Source organism: Hippopotamus amphibius, chromosome 3, assembly GCF_030028045.1.
Source record: "Hippopotamus amphibius kiboko isolate mHipAmp2 chromosome 3, mHipAmp2.hap2, whole genome shotgun sequence".
Classification (NCBI taxonomy): Eukaryota; Metazoa; Chordata; class Mammalia; order Artiodactyla; family Hippopotamidae; genus Hippopotamus; species Hippopotamus amphibius.
The window spans coordinates 127,220,434-127,242,388 of record NC_080188.1 but is presented as its reverse complement, the minus strand read 5'-3'; the positions used below and the strand labels follow the sequence as shown (position 1 = coordinate 127,242,388).

The 21,955-nt window shown below is 55.2% G+C and overlaps 1 protein-coding gene and 1 long non-coding RNA gene across 6 annotated transcripts in view; one reads left to right on the top strand and one right to left on the bottom strand.

Annotated features, from left to right (window-relative positions):
• The window catches only part of SPTBN2 (spectrin beta, non-erythrocytic 2), a 39,165-nt gene continuing 17,210 nt past the window's right edge, over positions 1-21,955 (top strand). Inside the window, exons 1-14 of one of the 5 annotated variants that reach the window (XM_057725541.1) lie at positions 1-207; positions 6,686-6,864; positions 11,429-11,580; positions 12,011-12,184; positions 12,964-13,055; positions 13,212-13,292; positions 13,539-13,699; positions 15,824-15,936; positions 16,059-16,246; positions 17,475-17,592; positions 18,144-18,302; positions 18,610-18,912; positions 20,068-20,221; positions 20,443-21,313. In XM_057725541.1, the coding sequence (XP_057581524.1) occupies positions 6,708-6,864; positions 11,429-11,580; positions 12,011-12,184; positions 12,964-13,055; positions 13,212-13,292; positions 13,539-13,699; positions 15,824-15,936; positions 16,059-16,246; positions 17,475-17,592; positions 18,144-18,302; positions 18,610-18,912; positions 20,068-20,221; positions 20,443-21,313 (2,723 nt within the window). In that variant the 5' untranslated portion in view covers positions 1-207; positions 6,686-6,707. Of the gene's footprint in view, positions 208-6,685; positions 6,865-8,901; positions 9,354-9,510; positions 9,580-11,428; positions 11,581-12,010; positions 12,185-12,963; positions 13,056-13,211; positions 13,293-13,538; positions 13,700-15,823; positions 15,937-16,058; positions 16,247-17,474; positions 17,593-18,143; positions 18,303-18,609; positions 18,913-20,067; positions 20,222-20,442; positions 21,314-21,955 lie in introns of those variants that run through there. The other 4 variants (XM_057725538.1, XM_057725542.1, XM_057725540.1 and 1 more) reach the window with 4 other exon arrangements.
• On the bottom strand, positions 5,146-9,540 carry LOC130847883 (uncharacterized). Its single transcript, XR_009052497.1, has 3 exons — positions 8,904-9,540; positions 7,678-8,083; positions 5,146-6,600 (listed from the first exon to the last, which is right to left on the bottom strand). It is a non-coding gene; the product is annotated as an uncharacterized LOC130847883 (long non-coding RNA).

Genomic DNA, 21,955 nt, shown 5'->3' with positions numbered 1-21,955 from the left:
ATCTGATCTGCAAGGAGACGAATCTCCACCACATGTACCATGGAGATGCTTTGGGAAAGAGAGCCGGCCTACCTGACCGAAGGGGGACCAGAAAGAGAAGGGATGGATGAAAGAAATGCTTAAAGGGAGATGGATTGACTGGAGGTGCCCAAAGAGGAAAAACTGAAACGGAAAACAGAGGCTGAATATTGGGAAACCTTCCGGGCGGTGAGTGCCATTAAAGGAAGGATTGCGTGTCCCGGGGATACAGATTTGGGGCGAAAAGCGGAGTAGGGACAAAGGTGGGGTACTCAAACTGCGGAGACAGAGCCACGCAAGCTGTGGGGGGTACCCTGAAGGCCCGAGGGTGACCAGGGCCGCCAAGGACCGGAAGGCGGGGCTCTGGGGGCACTCACAGGGTAGGCGGTGGGGGGTCGGGAGCCGGCAGAGGAGCCGACGCCGCGTTCGCCCCGGGGAAGGTCAGCGACCCCGGGCCGGGGAGCTGAGCGGCGACCCGAGAGGGGCCGCGGTTGCCATGGCGCCGGGCGGGGAGGGGGTGACTCGGGCCCCGCCCCGAGCCCCGCGGGGCCGCCGGCTCCAGATGGTCCCGGGCCTCCCGCGGGAGCCGGCGGCCTGCGGCAGGGGGAGGCTATTGTCCTCCTTCCGCGGCGCCGCAGTCCCGTCGCTCGCGCCCGCGCACCGCCACGCGCCACGCGCCCCGCCACCGCCGGCCCCGCGCGCCCCCCGCGCCGCTCGCGCCGCGTGACAGCGCCCGCCCGCCGCCTCCCGTGCGCCCCGCCGCCGCCCGCAACCGCCCCTCGCGGCCGGGCTGCGGGCGCGGCGACGACCGGTGCGCCCCCGTCCGCCGCGCTCCCGCCTGTCCGGCAGGCGCTCCGCACCGAGGTAGGTGCCGGCGCCCGGGCCCGCTTTGTCCCGGCCGGCGGGGCGGTGCGCTTTGTGCAGCCGCGTGCGGGCGGCTGGGTCGGGGTCGGAGTCGGAGTCGGAGTCGGGGTCGGGGCCGGCCGGGGGAGCAGGGGTGGGAGGATGCGGCTCCTGGCGCTCGCTCCCGCTGGGTCCCGGGGACAGGATGGAGAGAGAGTCAAGTGCCAGCCACCCAGGTACCCGTGTGCGAGCGGCGGGGATCGAGGCTTGCGGGACGCGGGCCTTTCCGGAGCCCACAGAAGAGTCTGGAAGAGTTGGGGCTGACAAACGCGTTAAGGGATCGGGTCGTGTCTGACAGCGCCAGCTGTTCGCTTCGCGGAGGCGGGCCGGCCGGCGGCGGTCCAGGTGCTGCGGACATGCTCGGCGGTCTCTACCCAGCGGCTGCGAGCGCCCGACTCCTTCTCGGGAGCTGGCTGGGGGCTCCCTGTGGAGCTGGGTGGGCTTCTCCTCGCCTCTTTGGCAGCTCGTTCCATGCTCTCCTTTATGCTCCTTCACAGTATGCGTAAGAGGGGGACACGGTTGGCCATGGTCACCGGAACACTGACGGAGGAAGGAGGGAGAATGAAGCCCCGTGGGTGGCGGGGAAGAGGCAGCGTAAGGTGTCCCTGTGGCAGAGATATGCAGAGAGCTTGGAGTCCGCGGGCACAGAACTAGCCGGCAGGGCCTCCTCCTGGGCTGTTCCAACTCCAGCACCACAATCGGCATTTGCCATCCACTCTGGCTCGGAACGACTTTACCCCATTAACCTCCTGGCATTGCACGCTTGTCTGAGCTGCAGGCTTGCCCCTGTCCTAACCTGCTACATGCTGTCTCTGTAGGTTGTTTCTCAGCTGCCCCCCTCCCCTCCGAGAGCAGCCACGATTCCAGCGCTGGAGAGCTGGTCGGTTCAGGCACCGGCAGGGTATCTACAAACCAGTTTTCCTTGAAGGTGAAGGGGGCAGAATGAGTTCCAAATATGTGTCTTAGCTTGAGGTGCTGGGCAACCTCTTGGCATATTCAGAAGAGCAGAGGATTAAGGAGGAAAAAGCTGCTAGGGATCTTAGATTTGTCCCTTAGAGAAATTGATGTAACCCATCAGTTACAGACTTGGGGGAGGGGCATATCAAGGGAGTGAAAATGAGTCTGAATGATTCTGCCCTGAGTGGAAGATTCTAAAGGAGAACATCAAACAGAAGTCTAGTCCCACTCTTCAGCCCCATCCCTAAGTTCCTTGGAGGAGAGTTCCTGATGCTCTACCAGGAACACAGCCTTGAGGGAAACTGTTCGGGTTTTGTCCCTCTGTTCTCTGGTCACCCTGCGTGCATCTTCCTTTTGCTGTCCTAGGAGCCCCGAGTTTGTTTGTGATTTCTTTTTCCTTTTATCTCCCTGCTGGTCCACTCATACTTTGAGTCAAAGAAGATTTTTACTGTGCCAAAGTCCCCATTCCTTCTCATCTGTTATTCATCCTGCCGTCATTTGTTCAACTCCGCCCCCCAGCAGCGTCTCTGGCCATATCCTCGTCCTTCCACGCATCTGCGATTCGCCTGTGTCCAGCCATCAGCTCTATTTGTCTCATTAGATCTAGAGCCCTCTCCATCTTCGTTTTCCTCTCTCATTGCCTGAGGCTTCTGGCTCTTTGTGGGTCTTTGGGTTTCTGAGAAGTCGTATTTGAGTTTAGCATGGGATAGAGCCTAAACAGACCCAGAGGCTAACCTCAGGGAACACTTACCCCTGAAACTTTGTGTCTTCTCTGTCCTCATAGCTTCTCTAACTAATTCTAACTGCTTCTCATCTTTGGACAGCGGTGGTCCTCAAGGTGTGATCTCCAGACCAGTAGCTTTAGTGTCGTGGGGAACACTCTGGAAATGCAAATTCTCAGGCCCCACCCCAGATCTCCTGAATAAGAAGCTCTGGGGAGCAGGGCCTGTGTTTTAATAGCCCTCCAGGTAATTGTTTTTCATACAAGTTTGAGAATCCCTGATCCTGAACTATAGAGCTCAACCCTGGCAGCACTCCAGATGAAGAGCAGAAGGTCTTCTCTGATGCCATTTTCATTCTTACCTTGTGCTTTTTTCTCTAGACCTAAAAAAGACATGAATTTGATGGGGGGGAAAAAAGAATTATGGCCCATTCCTTCAATATCTTTTTTTAATGTTCTTTTTTAAAAAAAAATTATTAATAGTATAGTTGATTTACAATGTTGTGTTAGTTTCAGGTGTACAGCAAAGTGAATCAGTTATACATAGACATATCTCCACTCTTTTTTACATTCTTTTCCCATATAGGTCGTTACAAAGTATTACGTAGAGTTTCCTGTGCTGTACAGTAGGTCCTTATTATTTCATCCAATATCTCTTTATTGAATACCTATTGTACCAGGAAAACACAAACATGAGTAAGATGCAGCCCTTGTCCTCAATGGGTTAAAAGCGGAGCAGGCAGAGAGACACATAAACAACTAACTGTAATACAATGTGGTGAGTGTAATAATAGCTGCATGCTGAAGTGCTGTGGGAGCACAGAGGAGGGAATGATCAACTGTCTCCGAGGGAGGTAAAGAATTAATCAGGAGGAGGATGTGGAGAGAAGGAATTAGGGTACAAGGCAGACTCTGGGGGGGGGGGTGCGGGATAGGATTTCTAACTCCACACGCCAGCTAAACCGGAGGAAAGGGGAAGGGGGGCAGCTGCCCTGGAGGATCAACACTAGGCTGGGCAGAGTCCGCATCCAGCAGCACTTGGGTGGCGAATCTAGCAGGACCCCAAGCTTGCATCTGGCGGGAGTTGGCTTTATCGTAGCATGAACAATGTAAGCTACTTGGGCCAGGGCTCCAGGTCAGTGGCTAAGAATAAGGCATTGGTGAAACTGTAATCTGGATTAGCCGCCGTACTGTCCTATTGCCAGAGCCCAGGAATCCATGGAGAACAATTAGGTTGAGGATTCCCCAGCATAGAGTAGAGATAGGGGGTCATGGGGCTGGGGCACAGGCTGACTAAGGAAATGAGTATGGAGACCCAGATCATAAGTGAGGAATGATAAATCAGAGAAAGGAAACCAGGGTGGGATCTGTGTAAAGAAACTCAAACAGAAAACTATAGGACTCTGGACATGATAGCAGGGAACACAGAACGCAGCATATTGTCCAAAAGACCAGGGGGCTGCAGAGCCCAAATTCTTGAAAACCAAAACTCGGAGGCCCTCAGAACCACTGTGCTGAAGGACACCGGAAAGCATCACTCGCTACGGGAATAAACTCCTTGGAGTCCCAACATGGTGGCCCTATGGGGACCTGTGATCTAAGGACACCAGTGCCATCTTGGTTCCTTTTCTATACGATGGCAGGCATCCCTGGAAACTCAGGATGAAAAGCATGTATGTCTCAAATTGGATTTGGCCAGAGGACCATTTTATTTGGGAGAAGGGGACGTTCCCGCTTCAAGTTCTCTCCCCCAAGTTATAGGAGAGGCTCTAACACCCAGACCTCATTGAGAGGTCTGGATCCCATGCCTCAGTCCCAACAGGATCTGTCGGGAGGACCAAGTTGGGTCACCAAAAAGAAGCCAAAGCAGTACATGTTTAGGTTTTGTGTGGCTTCCAGGGGTCCCAGAGACACACAGTAGTTTGGAGATGGGGTCAGAGAGTCTGCTTCTTTAAGTTTCTGCTGTTTGTGGAGTACAAAGATATAAAGCAGAGTCTGAAAACCTCAGAGGCCTTCAGGGGCCAAGCAGGTAACAGAAATGTGTGACAAGGCTGGGAAGGTGCCAACAGGAAATGATGGGGCCCGTAGAAAAATGGAAAGTGCAGGCCCTCCGTAAAGAATCCCCAATTAGTTCTTTTACAACAGCTCATTGGCCATTCCCCTGGGGGCTGGCTTTAGTAGGTTTGTGGCTGCTGATAAAAGGAAAAAGGGTCACGGAATAGAAGGGGGGGGGAATTGAATACAGGGGTTTTGTGGGGAGGTCTATGCAGGAGAGGGAATGCTGGAAATGTCCATCCCATAGCTAAGTGTGAGCATGGCTGCTGGGGAAGAAGCCCTAATTTGAGGGGCCCAGAGACATGGAATTCGAATTGGTCTCAGGGCTTGGGCTGCTTCCCTGTCCAGTGGCTGAGAGTATTCGGGGACTCTAGTTCAGGTCACGCCTTGCCTACAGCACTCTTTGCTCAGGATGATTTAACTCTGCCCTAGAATTTATTTTTATATAAATATTTACAGAGCAAATTCAACCAATCTGCTGGGGATTAGGGAAAACTATGAATTTTAAATGAGAAAGGAGTCCTCAGCCTAGTAGAAATGAAGCGCTCTCTCCCGTTACAGGGAAAGAAAAGCCCAAATCTAGGAACCTGAGACCTTAACTCCCAGGGAAATCCTTGTGTGTGTTTTCTCAGTGGGAGGAAGGGGAGGGCAGACAATCCTGGCCTTCACGTGGGTCAGGTTCCGCTTCACGGAACCACTTAATGACAGAAGCCAAGTTCTGCCCTGTGCACCCATGGGAACACATCTCACTAACCACCCACATCTCACCACCCATTCTTTTTTCCTTCCCCCAAACCACACAAGAGGTACCATACCTTCTTTCCAGAACCAGAGATGGCCAAGGTCATCGCCCCAACCCTAGGAAGTGGCGCTGAGGATTAAAATGTCTTTGTATTTGAGAGGCACGAGGAAAATGAGAAGTGCAGAATTTGGGGTTCACTTATAGACCCAGTCCCCTCGCTTCTCTTGAAAGGCTGCTGAAGTACTTGAGAACTTTGATCAATAGAGGTTTTTTGTTTTGTGTTTGTTTGTTTGTTTGTTTGTTTATCCCTAGAAGCTAATCTGAAGCTCGTGTATTGGTTTGGTGAAGGACAGGGTTGGTTTGTGTAACATAGAGTCTTGAGTTGTTCTGGTCCCAGTTTCCCCAGCCTCGGCCCTAGAAGGGAGCGATGGGGGCTGATCTCTCCCAGGGAGCTCTGAAGGGCTCCAGGAAGTTCGAGGAACATGTACATGTTGTGATTAAGAGCTTGTCCTCCAGAGTCGGAATCTCGCTTCAAACCCAGCTCTGCTCCTTCCAGCTGCCTTCTGGCAACCTTGAACCGTGACTTAACTTTCACAGAGCAACTTCCTCATCTATGAAATGGGGGTGATAATGGACCCTTGCCCCACAGAGGGTTGCAATGAGGTGAGATGCATGTAAATGGTGAGGACACATGTCACAGCTGACATTCATCGAGCACCTATTAAGTATTCTCTGTCACAAACAAAAGGGGAAAGGGGGAGAGAACCATACTGTGTCCTCCTTTGAACTCCTGGGCTCCTTATCCACACTTACAAGCAGTGCGTCAGTCTTCCTGGTGTATTATAGATACATCTTGGCCTGAAAGCAGATCTGGGTCTTTTCATCTCAAATCGCTTACAGTGTATATAGGAGGCTATCCTGTGGGGAGAAGGGGCTCAGAACAGTTTGTGGAACCAGGAATGAAAGAACTCGGGTTTATGCTCGCTATTGCCCAAGGGGTCCCAGGCCTGCCTCCTGCATTGATAGCCCTGGTGTACACACCACTGTCCTGAGCCACGCTGATGGCCATCACCACCTTCAGCCCCCTGCCCGCTGTCCCTCTCTGGCCTGAGGCTCTGGAGACCTGAGGCTCTGGAGACCTTCGTCTCCACTATGTCGCAAAACAGCAATCACAACCTTTGGCCGTCAGGAGAGCAGAGCAGACCTAGGGCGGGAGGAGAGGAGGACATGGTGAGTGGTGGACTCAGTGGCTTCGCGATGCCCCTCACCAGCCACGTTCCCCCTTGCAGGAGCAGGAGGCCACCCACCACCATGAGCAGCACCCTGTCACCCACAGACTTTGACAGCTTGGAGATCCAGGGCCAGTACAGCGACATCAACAACCGCTGGGACCTGCCTGACTCGGACTGGGACAATGACAGCAGCTCGGCCCGCCTCTTTGAGAGGTCTCGAATTAAGGCCCTGGCAGGTGAGGTCAGGGGAGGGCCGGGGGAGACGCTGAGGATGCTGGGGTGGGCAGCTTGTCATGAAGAGTCCTTCAACTTCATGGGAAGACAGACTCGCTCTCTAAGCTGCTTCACTAGAGCGGGAAACCCAGACCCCCTACCGAGCCTCTGGTCCCCAACTCCAGCCTCAAGAACAAACCGCGCACAATCCAGAATGTGCCCCAGGTTCCTTCCCCGCAAGCAGGAAGAAGCCGTGCTGACCCAGACTCAGCTGTGTTCCCCTCTGCCCTCAGCTGACTTCCTGGCCTGTGTCCCTGAGTCATGTTCCTTAATTCTTTTGCACTCTTAGTCTTGCTATTGTGTGTCCACCCACCTCTCCCTTCCCTTTCATCCTCTTGTGTCACCCTTGAATTCCACTGTCATCTCTCACACCTGTTCCCCCTCCCAGTCCAGTAGCCGCTCCTCTCCCTCCGCACCTGTTCCTTCCACCTGCCGCCTGTTCCTCCCACTAGTTCACCTACCTGTTCCCTGAAGCGGCTTCCCTCCGCCCGCTGCCTGGTCCCCGCAGCCGCCCATTCTCCTGGGTTGCTCTCCCCCTGCCTCAACCCCTGCCCTCCCCTATGGCCTGGGTTCTCCCCTTCAGCACCTACTAGCACAAGCAAACTCGTTCGACGGGCCTCCCTGCGTTCTGGGGAGGAGTTGTCATGGCAACGAGTGCGGCTGCCACCTGACACCACCGGCGGCGGCTGGCGTGGGGCTGAGTCACCCACACACCCCAAGGCCACCCACCCTGTTTGGTTTCCTTCCTCCATGCCACCCTCGTCTTTTCCACTAACCTGCTGGCCTCCCAGCCCAGTGCAGTGGGAGAGGTCACAGCTACTCCTTCCCGAGAAGTAGTGCTCCCAGCATGGGTGGGGTGGCCTCCTGGAAGAAGGGAGACACTGAGGGAGATGATTCCCAAACTTGGCCACACTTTTTACAGGATCACCCAGGGATGTTTTCACAGATATATGCTCTCAAACCCCTTTCTGGACACACTGAATTATAATCTTTTGACCTATGGTCCAGGGATCAGGATTTTTAAGCTCTCCGGGTAATTCTTTTCAGCCAGCCCAGCACCAGCCGGAGGAGCTCCATGTGGTGGCCGCTGCTTCTGGGGACCCCTTATGATTTTCTCCTGGGCCTCCCCGTCCTTCTGGTTAGGTCCACACGCTCGCTTGTGAAATATTCATATCACTGTTTCTATAGATGAGAGAAGGCAGAAGACATGGGTATGGAGAATGTCACCTCTTTGGCCGAAAGTTTCTCACATGCTACCCAGGACTGTTGCGATGTCTGTGCATGTGACACATGCCAGCCCATGCTGTCAATAGGTGTTTATCTCCACCACTAAACGGGGCTCTCCTGAGGAGGCATCACTGTATGGGCTCTGCCTAGCACTGCACCTCGCACCAGAATGTGCCAAATAACTACTGAGTGAAGGAAGGTGGGAGAGGGCAAGAGTGGGCTGTAAGTGACAAGGGCTGAAGCCCACAGAAAGGTAGGCAGGGAATCGGGTAGATGTGCCCGCCAGTGGGTGTACTGGGGGCCTGGGCTGGCCTGGTGGTGGAGGGCCTGATGGGCCCCCCTGGCAGGGAAGGAGCTGGAACTGGAGGCGAGGATGACATGGAGTGAGGAAGATAACACCTATTTCACAAATAAAGGAATGTAAGCAAACACCTAGCACAGTGCCTGGCTAGTACTGAGCTGCCTTTGCCCCTTCAAGTATTTCTTGTTCTCTGCTCTCTGAGCTGGGGATCAAAGCCCGTGTCCTGAAGGGGGACCTCCCAGAGTCACAGGGAGGGGGCCTCCTCATCACACCTGCAGACCTTGGGGAAGCAGGACTTTGCTTGGGGGCGGGGGCGGGGGTGCGGTTCTCTCGGGTCTTGTGTATTCGGAGGCAGCTCGGGGCCAGACGGGCAGGTCTCTAAGGCGCTTGCCGTTCCCTCCTGTGGCCCGCGGGGCCTGGCCCTGCCCCAGCCGGCGAGCTCCGCCTCCCACCCCTCCCCCGTCACTGTCCGACCTGTTTGTCTGGAGCTGCCTGCGTCTCCTCTCGCCGCGGCCAGGTGTGCTCTGCCGACAGGTCCCGGAGCTCGGGGGCGCAGACATCCCGTGCTTCCTTCTTCCCACTCCTCGAAACTTCCACAGTCCTTGAGGCACACCCCCTGCCCCACCCCCCGGGGACCCCAGCCTCGCGCGATCCCAGGCTCGAGGGGGAGCGGACCCTCGGCGCCCCGCCCCGGCGCGGGCACAGCATGGACTCTGGGCCCCGGGCGAGCGAGAGGCAGCAGCAACATGAACGGGCACGGAGGGAGCAGGGCGCACGGGCACGGCCTGAACGGGGCCGGCGAGTTTTACTACGAGGCTGTGGAAGGGTCTCAGAACCCCGGGGGCCTCCTGCTCTCGCCGGCTGCCTTCATCAACCCGGCTCAGTACGCCAGCGTGCTGGAGGGGCGCTTCAAGCAGCTTCAAGGTGGGCTCCGGGGGCCGGGCGCGCGGAGGGGCGCCGCGGGGCGAGGGGCCCCGGGGGCGTGGGAGAGGAGCCGGAGCCAGGAACACGGGGCGGCGAGGGGGGAGCATCCTCTGTGACTCAGACGCTTGTGTTGGGAGACAAAGTGCCGGGGGAATAATTACAAGCGCCCGGAAAATACGGGGATGCTGACAAGAGTCGGGAAAGGCTTGGACCCGCTGGAGGGGCGGTGAGAGCGAGAGCGGGTGCGACGGCGGCGGGCCCGGCTGGGCGGGTGTCCGCGAAGGCGCGCAGCGTGGGTCGCTGAGACTTTCGGGGCGTTTGGCAGGAGCCGCCCGCTGGGGTGGTCGGGGGCGGGGCGGGGGGAAGGAGACAGGGGGAGTGTGCCAGCAGGTGAGGGACCTAGGGCGTGTTTGTGCTGCCCTGGGTTTCTGAATGGGTGTCTTAAGTGTGTGTGGAAACCAGGGAGTGTGTCAAAGGGAGCTGGTGCGGACAGGCTCAGGTATATGCCTGAGCAGGCTGTGATCCCCCTGGGGAACTCCAGTGTCTCTCTGGGAGCCACTGTGTCCTGTGTGTCCGTGGATGTTGTGGACACCCTGTAAAGTTACACTTTGTCCCTGGTGCTTGGCTTTACACATTTTTCTCCTAGCTGCCCTTGTTTCCAGGTCTTCCCCTTTTATGCTCCCTGTGCGCCAGGATGGCCTCACCCCCGTGTGCCTGGCTTCAGGGCAGACTCTATGGATCCAGTAATGGCCAATGATCCAGGCGGTCCCCAGCTCAGGCAGGGCCTGTGGACCCTGAGAGGAGGCCCACAGAGCATCAGGCCATCTGAGCAGGTGGTAGGACCCCAAGATTGTCCCAGGTGCGGGGCTGGAGGTAAGAAAGACAGGAATAGACATGGGTGTGTCGCTGTTTTATGGGTGAGGTGCGTAGGAATGTGAGATTAAGGGGTGAGTCCTCTCGGTTTCTGAGATGCTGGTGCTGAGAAGGAAAGACAAGTGACTCTTCAGGGCCTGGCCACTTGGATTGGGTCCTTGCACTGGGCTTCCCTGGATAAAACTGGCGGAAAGTCTAGTGGCTGGAGCAACTTCTGATGGCCTGAGCCTCTTCCCTCGTGTTGTCATTTATAATATTTTTAATTCTTATTTTTCTGTGCAATATAACCACATCCCCTCATCAGCAGCTCCCCCTGTGGACCAGGCAGCGAGCATCTTCTCACTGTTTTTTAAAATTGGCACTAAACTCTGCCTGGCTTCCTCCTGTCCCCATCCCGTGTTTCTTGGGCTCACTGTTTTCCCTGTTTCCAACTTTCATGATGATATTTTCCCTCCTAGCATTGGGATGTTGGTGTCCTGGGACAGGATCCCCTGGCAACCAATTGAACGAACCCCGCCGAGAAGTAGAGGAGCTTGTCTTTTCTTTAAATTATCCCAGGAGAGCAAGCTGACTCAGGAGGCCTGCACCTCTATAATGTCACATCCTTCTAATGACCACTTGGAAGAGCCGCTGCTATAATTTAAGTCCGCACCCTGTCCTTTGTCCACCACCAAAAGGGAACAGCCATACCTCCTGCTGGACCGACCTGAGAAATTCTTACTCTTTCCTTTGGGTTAGATCATGCCTGTATAACAGTAACTCATCAAGGAGCCATTTCATGCCGCGTCTTACACACGTTGTCTTAGACGTCAACACGATGACTTGTTGAAACAGGAAGTAATGTGCCCATTTTACAGATGAGGAAAGTGAGGCCCTGATGGATGAAACAACAGCGTTTCACCACTGTTGCATACATGACAGAGCCCTGATCCCAGACCTTTCCTGCATGTCCCCTGCATCTGATTTCTTTTATCTTTTTTCCTCAAAGCTCGTTTTCTGTCTCTTATTTTTGTTCTTTACCTTGCTCATGAACTCATTCCAATTTCCTTATTTCCCGGCTTTTCAAGTTATGGGTTTTCCTTTCAGCCACCTTCCTTCCCTTCCTCCTCCCCAGACCTCACTTCCCCAACCCCACCAACTGGTGTTTAGAAGCAGGTGCACAATGCTCGAAGGGCAGAAATGACCCCATGTTGCCACCACAGATGAGCGAGAAGCTGTGCAGAAGAAAACCTTCACCAAGTGGGTCAACTCACACCTGGCCCGGGTGACATGCCGGGTGGGAGACCTGTACAGTGATCTCCGGGATGGACGTAACCTGCTGAGGCTCCTCGAGGTGCTCTCGGGAGAGACACTGGTGAGCTGTGGTCACCAGGGAGGAGGGGGCCTGAGAGACAGTGGTCAAGGGAACGAGCCGTGGAGGTAGCCCTGAGCGAGCAGAGTGACACCACAGAGCTGAAAGCAGTGGCCGTCCTCTGCTCAGAGGATGGTTTCATTTTGAGAGGCTTTGCCGCGTGGATTAAACCAGGAGCATTGCTTCATAGAGACAGGAACAGTGGCCCCATTGAAAACATTTTTTTCCCACCCACTCTGGGTGCAATTAATTCCCTTGGGAATCTTAATCTGCCCCAGGCCTCATCTGCAACTCAGCTTTAGCTCCCTGGGGTGGTCCCTGTGTTCCTGACAGAGGTCATGGGGAAGGTGTAGGATGCAGGCCCCAGGAAAGCTAGAGGGAAGGAGGTGGAGGCCCGCGGTCCCATGCCTTTGTGTCCCCTGTACCTCGACAGCCAAAGCCCACAAAGGGCCGCATGCGGATCCACTGCCTGGAGAACGTGGACAAGGCGCTGCAATTCCTGAAGGAGCAGAAAGTGCACTTGGAAAATATGGGCTCGCATGACATCGTGGACGGCAACCACCGCCTGACCCTCGGGCTGGTGTGGACCATCATCCTTCGATTCCAGGTACCCTGCACGGTGTTACTTGGTGTGTGCCTTGCACACCGTTGCTGCAGCCCCAACGGTCACCGCACACACAAAAGGCCTAGAACCTCACACACCGACTCAGGGGACTCTCCTCATTAAACAGGGTAGAGGCTAGTGTGGGTGTTGTCACACTTCTGTGGCAACTTCCCTGCGGTCTGGTCTGTATACTGGTCACAGCCTATAGGACCACATGTTGGGGCACAAGGGACTGGACATTTTACAGACTGGTCCTTCACCGTGGAGAGTTTTAGAATTGCATTTGGGGTCTGGTCACCAGCCCCCTGCAGTACCTCAAACTCTGCTCACCTCCCTCAAAAGAATAGCCACCCTACTCCTTATGCTCTGAGCAAAGCCAGTCCAGTGTCCTAAGGCCGTCACAGCTCTCCTGATTGCCCAGGTGTAACCTCCCCTGCTCCTTCCAGCCCTAAGCAGAGCTCTGTCAGCTTCACCTTTGAAAGCCAGCTCTCAGGAAATGTTCACTCCTCCACCTGCAGTTCCCCACCTGCAGGAACCAGCATCCTTTACTTCGAGGCACTTCCACTCTTCTGAATTCCCACTCCATTCTGCTGCCTCAGATCCCTTTGACCTGAAGTTTTGTGCTCACTGGCCCAGGGGAAAAGGTCCCCAGGCTCTGTCCCTGGAGCCCTATTCTAGAAGTCTGCGGAGCACTTTCCTGTCGTGTGTCTCTGAGCACCTCTGATCATTCCAGGAGCCCCTGTTAAGGGAGTGAGGGCCTTCTTTCCTTCCTTCCCCCTTAGATCCAGGACATAAGTGTGGAAACAGAAGACAATAAGGAGAAGAAGTCAGCCAAGGATGCCCTGCTGTTGTGGTGCCAGATGAAGACCGCGGGGTAGGCTGCCCAGGCAGTGTGGCCGTGGAGGGTTGGATGCACCCAGGCTGTGCGGTAAAGGAAGGATGGGGGCCAGGAACCACAAGCTGGGGATCCGTCCTTGAGGCACAGACTGGGGTGGCCTTCCTCACTGTTTATCCCACCCTCTGTTTATAGGTACCCCAATGTCAACGTGCACAACTTCACCACCAGCTGGAGAGATGGGCTGGCCTTCAACGCCATCGTACATAAACACCGGTGAGAAGACAGGGGTTCGTGGGCCTGTCCGAGCCACTGGATGGGTTGATGACCCAGGGGCCCGCACACACGTAGACAAAGCAGTGAGATGAGATGAGCTATATGACAGTTACAAGGAATGAACGATTGGAGAAGGGCTGGGATGTGGGGGCACCTACGGCGCAGAGGGCTTGCGATGGGAAGCCAGGGGGTGGGGGGGTGGCGACTTAGGGATAAAGATAGAAGTGGTTTACTTTTCCTCTTTAGGATCTCACGTGTGCTTGATACCTTCTACATTCCCTCCCCACCCAGGCCAGACCTGCTGGATTTTGAATCCCTGAAAAAGTGTAACGCACACTACAACCTACAGAATGCTTTCAATCTGGCTGAGAAGGAGCTGGGACTTACGAAGCTGCTAGATCCTGAAGGTGGGGCGGAGAGGCTGTGGCTTAGAGACAGAAGGTCGATGAGTGGGTGCCAGGGCCCGAGGGCGGGGAGGATGGGAAGTAACCACGGATGGTTATGGGGTTTCTTTGGGGGGTGATGGAAATGTTCTGGAATTAGATCGTGGTGATGGTTGCACAGTCTTGTGAATATACTAACAACCACAGAATAGTATACTTTAAACGGTTGAATATTATGGCGTGAAAAGTATATCTCAATTTAAGAAGAAAGGCAACCCTGCAGCAGAAAGAGCCTGAGGTATGGCTCTATCCCAGCCCCTCCACGGAGCAGCTCTGTGACACAGAGCCAGGTGCTTGACCTCTCTGTGGCTCAGTTTCTTCATCTCTAAAATGAGAAGACTGGTCTACGTAGTCTCTGAGGGACCTTCTTATTCCAAAATTCTAGGGTTCTAAATTAAGTTTCATGACCTTGAGGTCTCACCAAGCACTGGCCTTATGGTCAGCCAACCCTACTCATTAGCCTCTGTGGTTCTGCTCTAACACTGATGAGACTGGGAGTGGCCAGTGGGCTCTTGTTTTGTACCTGACACTGCACTTGACATACTCGAATTCATTTAATCCTCACAACATCCCCTTTGAGATAAGTATCACCATTATGTTCTGTTTATGAGAAGACAAGACGGGGGGCTTATAAAGGTTAAGTGACTTCCCCAAGGTCATACGGCTGGTGGAGCTGAAATTCAAATTCAGGCAGCCTGCCTCCAGAGCCTGTTTCCTCAGCCATCTCTCTGAGCAATCAGAGAGCAGCCTTAGTGCAGCCAGAAACGGAAAGGACAGAAGGGCCAAGGGACTTCCTTGCTGGAAATGCTCCTTCTGAAGCTCCCTGGGCAGATTTGGGACTTAGTTAGTTTCTCCCTGTTTTCCATCCCACCTGTAGCCCCCTTTCCCTTGCCTTCTTAGTCCAGAATGACAAACATCAGCTAACTAGCAATCGAAGCAGGCCAAACACAAGGTTCCTTGGAGAGCATTTGAGAAACACAGCTATGATAAAAAACATTTAAGTAAAGCCTAGTATCCCATAACTTTCTGAGATGATTTCCACGGCTCCCACCCACCTGTGGGTGGTCAGAGGTGGTCAGGAGGACTTCTGCTCTCATAGTCTTCCCTGTAGGTAGGATACAATCTGGCCTAATTAAGAGAACCCAGGGGGCACTTCCTGGTGGTCCAGTGGTTGAGAATCCACCTTTCAGTGCAGGAGACACAGTTTCAGTCCTGGTTGGGGAACTAAAATTCCATGTGCTGTGGGGCAGCTAAGCCCGCGTGCCACAACTAAAGAACCCATATGCTGTAACTACAGAGCCCAGGTGCTCTGGAGCCTGCAATGAAAGATCTTGTGTGCCGCAACTAAGATCTGACTCAGCCAAAAATAAATAAATGAATATTTTTTTTAAATTGGGAGATGGGATATAATGTAATACAATAAAAATATGCTAATCTTATTTTAAAAAAGAGAGAGAGAGAGAACCCAGAGATTTCAAGTCATAGTTAGCCTTGGTATCCTTGTAGCAGAAGTTAGTGTGGCTTGAAGGACACTTACCTCCTGGGCCCACATTGGGATTGAGGTCAGAAATAGCCATGCCTGTGCCCCAAGATGGCCCTGAGAACCGCCCTCTGTCCCTGCTTCCAGGGCTTCCTGGACCCATCCCTCTGAACATGTGGGTTCACAAGGCTTCATTCATACCCTCTGTCTTGCTGCCCCTGAATTGGATGACTTCTTGGACACCTTTCCAGTCCATACATCCACGATCCATCCCCAAATGGGGAATGATGTTACTTTTCTTGTCTCCCTTTCTCCAAACAACTAATTTTGGTCTCCATTGGGAACATTGGGTAAAAGCCTTCTTGGGCTTCTTGGTTTTATACTCTGCTTGTTTCCAGGAGGAAAAAAAATATGGTTAGCTTTTCATGTTTCATGCTTTTTTAGTCCAAATGGCTTATTTGCCATTTTCCTCTGAAGGGAGCTGGAAAGATGTCAGCCTACGAGGGCTGGGAGGGCCCTGGGATTGGAGTACATGATTCAAGTTGTGGGTGTACTTCTGGGAGGCAGGTTTCTAATCTCGGCCTGACCTGAGTGGTCCTTTTTCTCAGATGTGAATGTGGACCAGCCAGATGAGAAATCAATTATTACCTACGTGGCTACCTACTACCACTACTTCTCCAAGATGAAGGCCCTGGCCGTGGAAGGCAAAAGAATTGGCAAGGTACTCTCCACCACGGGGGTGGTAGGTGTAAAGTCCAGAGGAGGCCTGGCCTAGGGGTCCTACCCCCCTAAAGCAGGAGCAGGGGAAGACTGGGCCAGGGAGCCCACATCATGGTCTTGCAGGTGCTAGACCACGCCATGGAGGCCGAGCGCCTGGTGGAGAAGTATGAGTCCCTGGCCTCAGAGCTTCTACAGTGGATTGAGCAAACGATCGTGACCCTGAATGACCGGCAGCTAGCCAACTCCCTGAGTGGGGTCCAGAACCAGCTCCAGTCCTTCAATTCCTACCGTACTGTGGAGAAGCCACCCAAGTAGGTGTCCCTGGGCCACACCCTGCCACAGCTCGCCTGCCCCGAGCTGTGCTCACGCGGGAGGAGGCCTAAATGAGGGCGGCCTTTTGGGAGGGAAATCCGGCCGCACATGTACGCAGTGGCTGCTCATGTCCCCCAGCTCAGAGCCCCAGAAGCAGTTCCAAAGTAAACATTTGTAATGATTATCCATGACGAGAAATCATGCCGTGGTATGTAGAGCCGGTGCCATCCACTCAGGTGAGATCGGCCAGGATGTCTTGGCAACCCAATCCCAGCTTAAGGATGGGGCACTGGACCCGAAAGGCAGGTCATCGCTGGCAGTACATGCGTGTGGCTGGTCACTTGCCCATTGCACAGATTCTTGTCATTTATGTATTTTAGCAGTTGACTGTCAAAGTATGGAATTAAAATTAGGCAATTCTGTACAGTACACGCTAAAACTTCTGTGGTTTTCGTTTTTGAGCTCTTTCGGAGTTAATGTGTTTCAGCTCCAAAACTAATATTAATCCAGAAACCATCTCCTCCTGTGCATTCCAGGGAATGATTTGAGATGTGCCCTTGGACCCAGAAAGTCCTCTTCTGGGCATTGAACAAAGATGTAGCTTCAAGGATGTTCACAAACGTGACCTTTGTAAAAGAAAAATAAGTCATGGGACAGCCACTGAAAATAATATTGAAGAAGTGCGTTTATTGACCTGAAAAGACGTTCATAAACATGAGTTAGAAGACAGTTATTTGTGGGCAGCAGAGGGCAAAGGGCTAAGCATCCAGGTTCAAAGTACCCGAGTTCAAATCCCGGCTCTGCCACCTACCGTCGTGAGCATTGGGCAAGTTATTTGGCCTGTGCGTGCCTTGGTTTTTACATTTACAAAATGGGGGTAATGGAAGAATGTAGATAACAGTAAGGACTAAATGGACTGATGCAGGCAAAGCCCTGAGAACAGGGTCTGGGCTCTCTGAGTCCTCCACAAATGTTAGCCACGGTTATGATTCGATCCCATCTGTGGGAAGCAAAACTGCCGTACGCGCGTGCCCAAGGGTGACCGTGGTCGTGCCTGTGCCGTTTTCAGTTGTTTTAAAATTAGGTTCTTTGTAAACATGGTTTGCTAGCATTTTCAGGAGCTTTTACGGGAAGGAAAGCAACACTGAACACTTCATTTTGAAATGTAAGGAGCCCTGGGGCCTCTCATGGCCTTTGACGCTGACCCAGCTTGGCCTCCTGCCTCAGGTTCACGGAGAAAGGGAACTTGGAAGTACTGCTCTTCACCATCCAGAGCAAGCTGCGGGCCAACAACCAGAAGGTCTACACGCCCCGCGAGGGCCGGCTCATCTCCGACATCAACAAGGTCCAAGCCGCCCTTCGGTCTCCCGGACGACCCACCCTCAGCACCAGCCCCTACCCTCCCTGCTTGAACCCTCAGCCCGGCTGCCCCGACCCGTCCCGGGTGCAGACATGACTCCCACGTCCTCTCCCGAGTCCTGCACGTCCGCCTCCTCCTCCCTTGGTCTCTCCATGCAAATTATACCCCCGTCCCTCATCTTGTTCAGCATGTCCCCAGCTCACTGGCCCTACTTTTATTTCACTTTTTTTCATAGACAACACAAGATTTACCAAAGGAACAGGGTTCACCCACAGTCCCACCACCACAAAAAATTTTCCACTGTTCCCATTCCCCTCCGATCTTTGTCCACAGCAGACGTGGTTTTCATGGGGCTGCACGGCACTCATCCGCCCTGTTCCTCATACCTCCCTGCATAGACGTCTGACTGCATTCCGCAGACCCACTAGACCGAGCTTCCCCCGGACCCACCCTGCGCCCCCAGTCCCGGTAACCCCTCCCGCCCTCACTTTCTGAGCCCTGAGCCCTTTCGTGCTGACCCTGTCTCCACCTCGCAGGCCTGGGAGCGGCTGGAGAAAGCCGAACACGAGCGCGAGCTGGCCCTGCGCACCGAGCTGATCCGCCAGGAGAAGCTGGAGCAGCTGGCCGCCCGCTTCGACCGCAAGGCTGCCATGCGGGAGACCTGGCTTAGCGAGAACCAGCGCCTCGTGTCCCAGGTAGGACCCGGGGGGGCTCTTGGCCTGTCCAGGCAGGTCTGGAGACGTGGGAGAGTGAGCAAGAGTGGTGGATGAGGAGCTAGAGAAACAAGAACTGCATCACACAGACAAGCAGACCAAGAGCCCAGGAGCCAGGGGCCCAGAGGCTTAGACAGGAGAAGGGTTGGTGACAGGATGGGGTGGGATAGACAGGACGCTTAGAGCCGCCCCGTGGGGTTGGCTTCTTGCAGCAGAAGTGCTTTGGGGGGGGGGAGGTGAGCAGAGCGGTGTCCCCAACTTCCAGACCTCCCTCCCTGCCCTGCCCCAGGACAACTTTGGGCTGGAGCTGGCTGCCGTGGAGGCAGCAGTGCGGAAGCACGAAGCCATCGAGACGGACATCGTGGCCTACAGTGGCCGGGTGCAGGCGGTGGACGCCGTGGCCGCCGAGCTGGCCGCCGAGCGCTACCATGACATCAAGCGCATCGCCGCGCGGCAGCACAACGTGGCACGGCTCTGGGACTTCCTGCGGCAGATGGTGGCCGCCCGGCGGGAGCGGCTCCTCCTCAGCCTGGAGCTGCAGAAGGTGTTCCAGGACCTGCTCTACCTCATGGACTGGATGGAAGAGATGAAGGTACCAGCGGATGCTGAGACGGGGTCGAGGTGGTCAGGACCTTGGGGGCACGATGGGCACGTTCGCTCGTCTGCTCAGCTGAACCTTTGCAGAGTGTGTACCAGTTCAGGGCTCTGTCCCCAATTCAGATGGCCAGAGCAAGCAGGTCCCTGTCCTCATGAGGCTCACGTTCCAGTGGGAGGAAACTGATGATAAAACCTGTGGGCCTATCAGTAAACAATATAGCAGGTGGGCGTGAAACCAATGAGGAAAGGGAAACAGGCTGTGTGCTGGAGTGGTCAAGGAAGTCCTCTCTGAAAAATGCCATTTAAGCTGAGAGCAGGATGTCCCAAGGAGCCAGCTCAGGGAGATATAAAGAAAGAATGTTCCAGGCAGCCTTAAGGAACAGAAAGGCCCTCGGCCTGCTCACGCATGGCGTGTTCTGGATGAGAAGGAAGGCCGGCAGGGGGGGCGGGAAGGGGGGGCAACCGTAAGAACAGGGAGGGGACAGGGGGTGAGGTAAGGGAGGAAGCAGCCAGCTCGCTTAGGGCTTACAGGCCTGGTCAAGGAGTTTGGATTTTACTCAGAGTACCATGGAGCATTGAAAATGATTAGAAGGTTTTGCAAAGCAGAGGAGACATGTTTCTGCATTTCTACATTTTTAAAATGTCACTTTGACTGCTATTTGAAGAAGGTCTGTGGGCAGCCAGAGTGGAGCCGAGAGACCAGTCAGAGGCTGTCGCGGTGATGTAGGCAGAGATGGGGATGTGGATAGGTCTGCAGAGATGCTGACGATTGCTGGGGTGCCGGGAACTGAGCCATGACCACAGCAGGGAGGCAAATAATTCTGGGGCTGAGAAGATGAGTCAGAGCTGAGATTCCAGGAGCAGGATTTACTAAGAAAGTTGTTCCACAGGAGGGGAGTGGAGCACAAAGAGGCCAGGGTACCAGGGCAGAACTCAGGGGTCTCTCTGTGTGTGAGTGAGGGCTGACAGATGAGAGCAGGTGTGCTCACCTGGGTGCCACACCTGGAGCCGCCCAAAGAAGTCAGGATGTATCGTTGATCCAGGAAGACGGGGTGAGGTTAGCATTTGTGTGTGGCGGGGCAAGAGGCCTGCCTGGGAGGGAACCAGGCGGCTCTCAGACGCGCATCGACATGCCACGCGTGGCCCACAGGGCCGGCTGCAGTCCCAGGACCTGGGCAAGCACCTGGCTGGAGTGGAGGACCTGCTGCAGCTGCACGAGCTGGTGGAAGCCGACATTGCCGTGCAGGCTGAGAGGGTGCGGGCTGTCAGCGCCTCCGCGCTGCGCTTCTGCGACCCAGGAAAAGGTGAAAACTGGGGGAAGGAACTGGAAAAGGGAGGGGCTGGGAAGGAGGACGTTAAGAGCTGAAGCAGCAAGAGGAAAAACCTGGGGACAGGAAAGATGATGGGTGGATGGTGGGTGACAGAGCTGAGAGTAGGCTGGGGAGAGGTTTATAAGCGGGGCTGCACAGGCGGCCGCAGCAGAGGGCTGGGCCACAGCTCTTGGCCTCTGGTGTGACTTTTCCAGAGTACAAACCGTGCGACCCCCAGCTGGTGTCGGAGCGGGTGGCCGCCCTGGAGCAGAGCTATGAGTCGCTGTGCGAGCTGGCAGCAGCTCGGCGGGCCCGGCTGGAGGAGTCCCGGCGACTCTGGCGCTTCCTGTGGGAGGTGGGCGAGACCGAGGCCTGGGTGCGGGAGCAGCAGCACCTGCTGGCCTCGGCCGACACCGGGAGGGACCTGACCGGCGTCCTCCGCCTGCTCAACAAGCACACAGCCCTGCGAGGCGAGATGAGCGGCCGGCTGGGGCCCCTGAAGCTCACCCTGGAGCAGGGCCAGCAGCTAGTGGCCGAGGGCCACCCCGGCGCGGGCCAGGCTGCCGCCCGTGCCGCCGAGCTCCAAGCCCAGTGGGAGCGGCTGGAGGCCCTGGCGGAGGAGCGCGCCCAGCGGCTGGCTCAGGCCGCCAGCCTCTACCAGTTCCAGGCGGACGCCAACGACATGGAGGCCTGGCTGGTGGACGCGCTGCGCCTGGTGTCCAGCCCCGAGCTGGGACACGACGAGTTCTCCACGCAGGCCCTGGCCCGGCAGCATCGGGCCCTGGAGGAGGAGATCCGAGGCCACCGGCCCACCCTGCACGCCCTGAGGGAGCAGGCCGCGGCCCTGCCTCCCGCGCTGAGCCGCACGCCCGAGGTGCAAGGCCGGGTGCCCACCCTGGAGCGGCACTACGAGGAGCTGCGGGCCCGGGCGGGCGAGCGTGCACGCGCCCTGGAGGCGGCCCTGGCGCTCTACACCATGCTCAGCGAGGCCGGGGCCTGCGGGCTCTGGGTGGAGGAGAAGGAGCAGTGGCTCAACGGGCTCGCCCTGCCTGAGCGCCTGGAGGACCTGGAGGTTGTGCAGCAAAGGTAGGCCCCCTGCACGGCCCTCCCTCCCGAGTGGCCTTGTGAGTTTGGGGCCACTGTATAGGGTGGTGGGTCCCACCATAAACTGCCTGCTCTTGCTACATACATCTGTTTGAGTCTTTTTTTTATTATTATTATAAATTTATTTATTTTATTTTTGGTTGCATTGGGTCTTCGTTGCTGCAAGTGGGCTTTCTCTAGTTGTGGAGAGCAGGGGCTATTCTTCGTTGCGGTGCAGAGGCTTCTCATTGCAGTGGCTTCTCTTGTTGCGGAGCATGGGCTCTGGGCGCACAGGCTTCGGTAGTTGTCGCACGTGGGCTCAGTAGTTGTGGCACATGGGCTTATTTGCTCCACAGCATGTGGGATCTTCCCAGACCAGGGCTCAAACCTGTGTCCCCTGTATTGGCAGGTGGATTCTTAACTACTGCGCCATCAGGGAAGCCCCATCCCTTTGAGTCTTACAAGCTGTCTTTTTGTTTCTATGAAAAATGTTAAATGTACTCAGAAATAGAAACATTTATGCGACAAACTCCTATATGCCCATCACCGAGATTCAGTAATCAATGTCTTGCTCTATTTGATTAATTTTCCTTTTCAAAAGTAAATCCTCAATATTAGCATGTCACCTCCATATTCTCCAGGAAT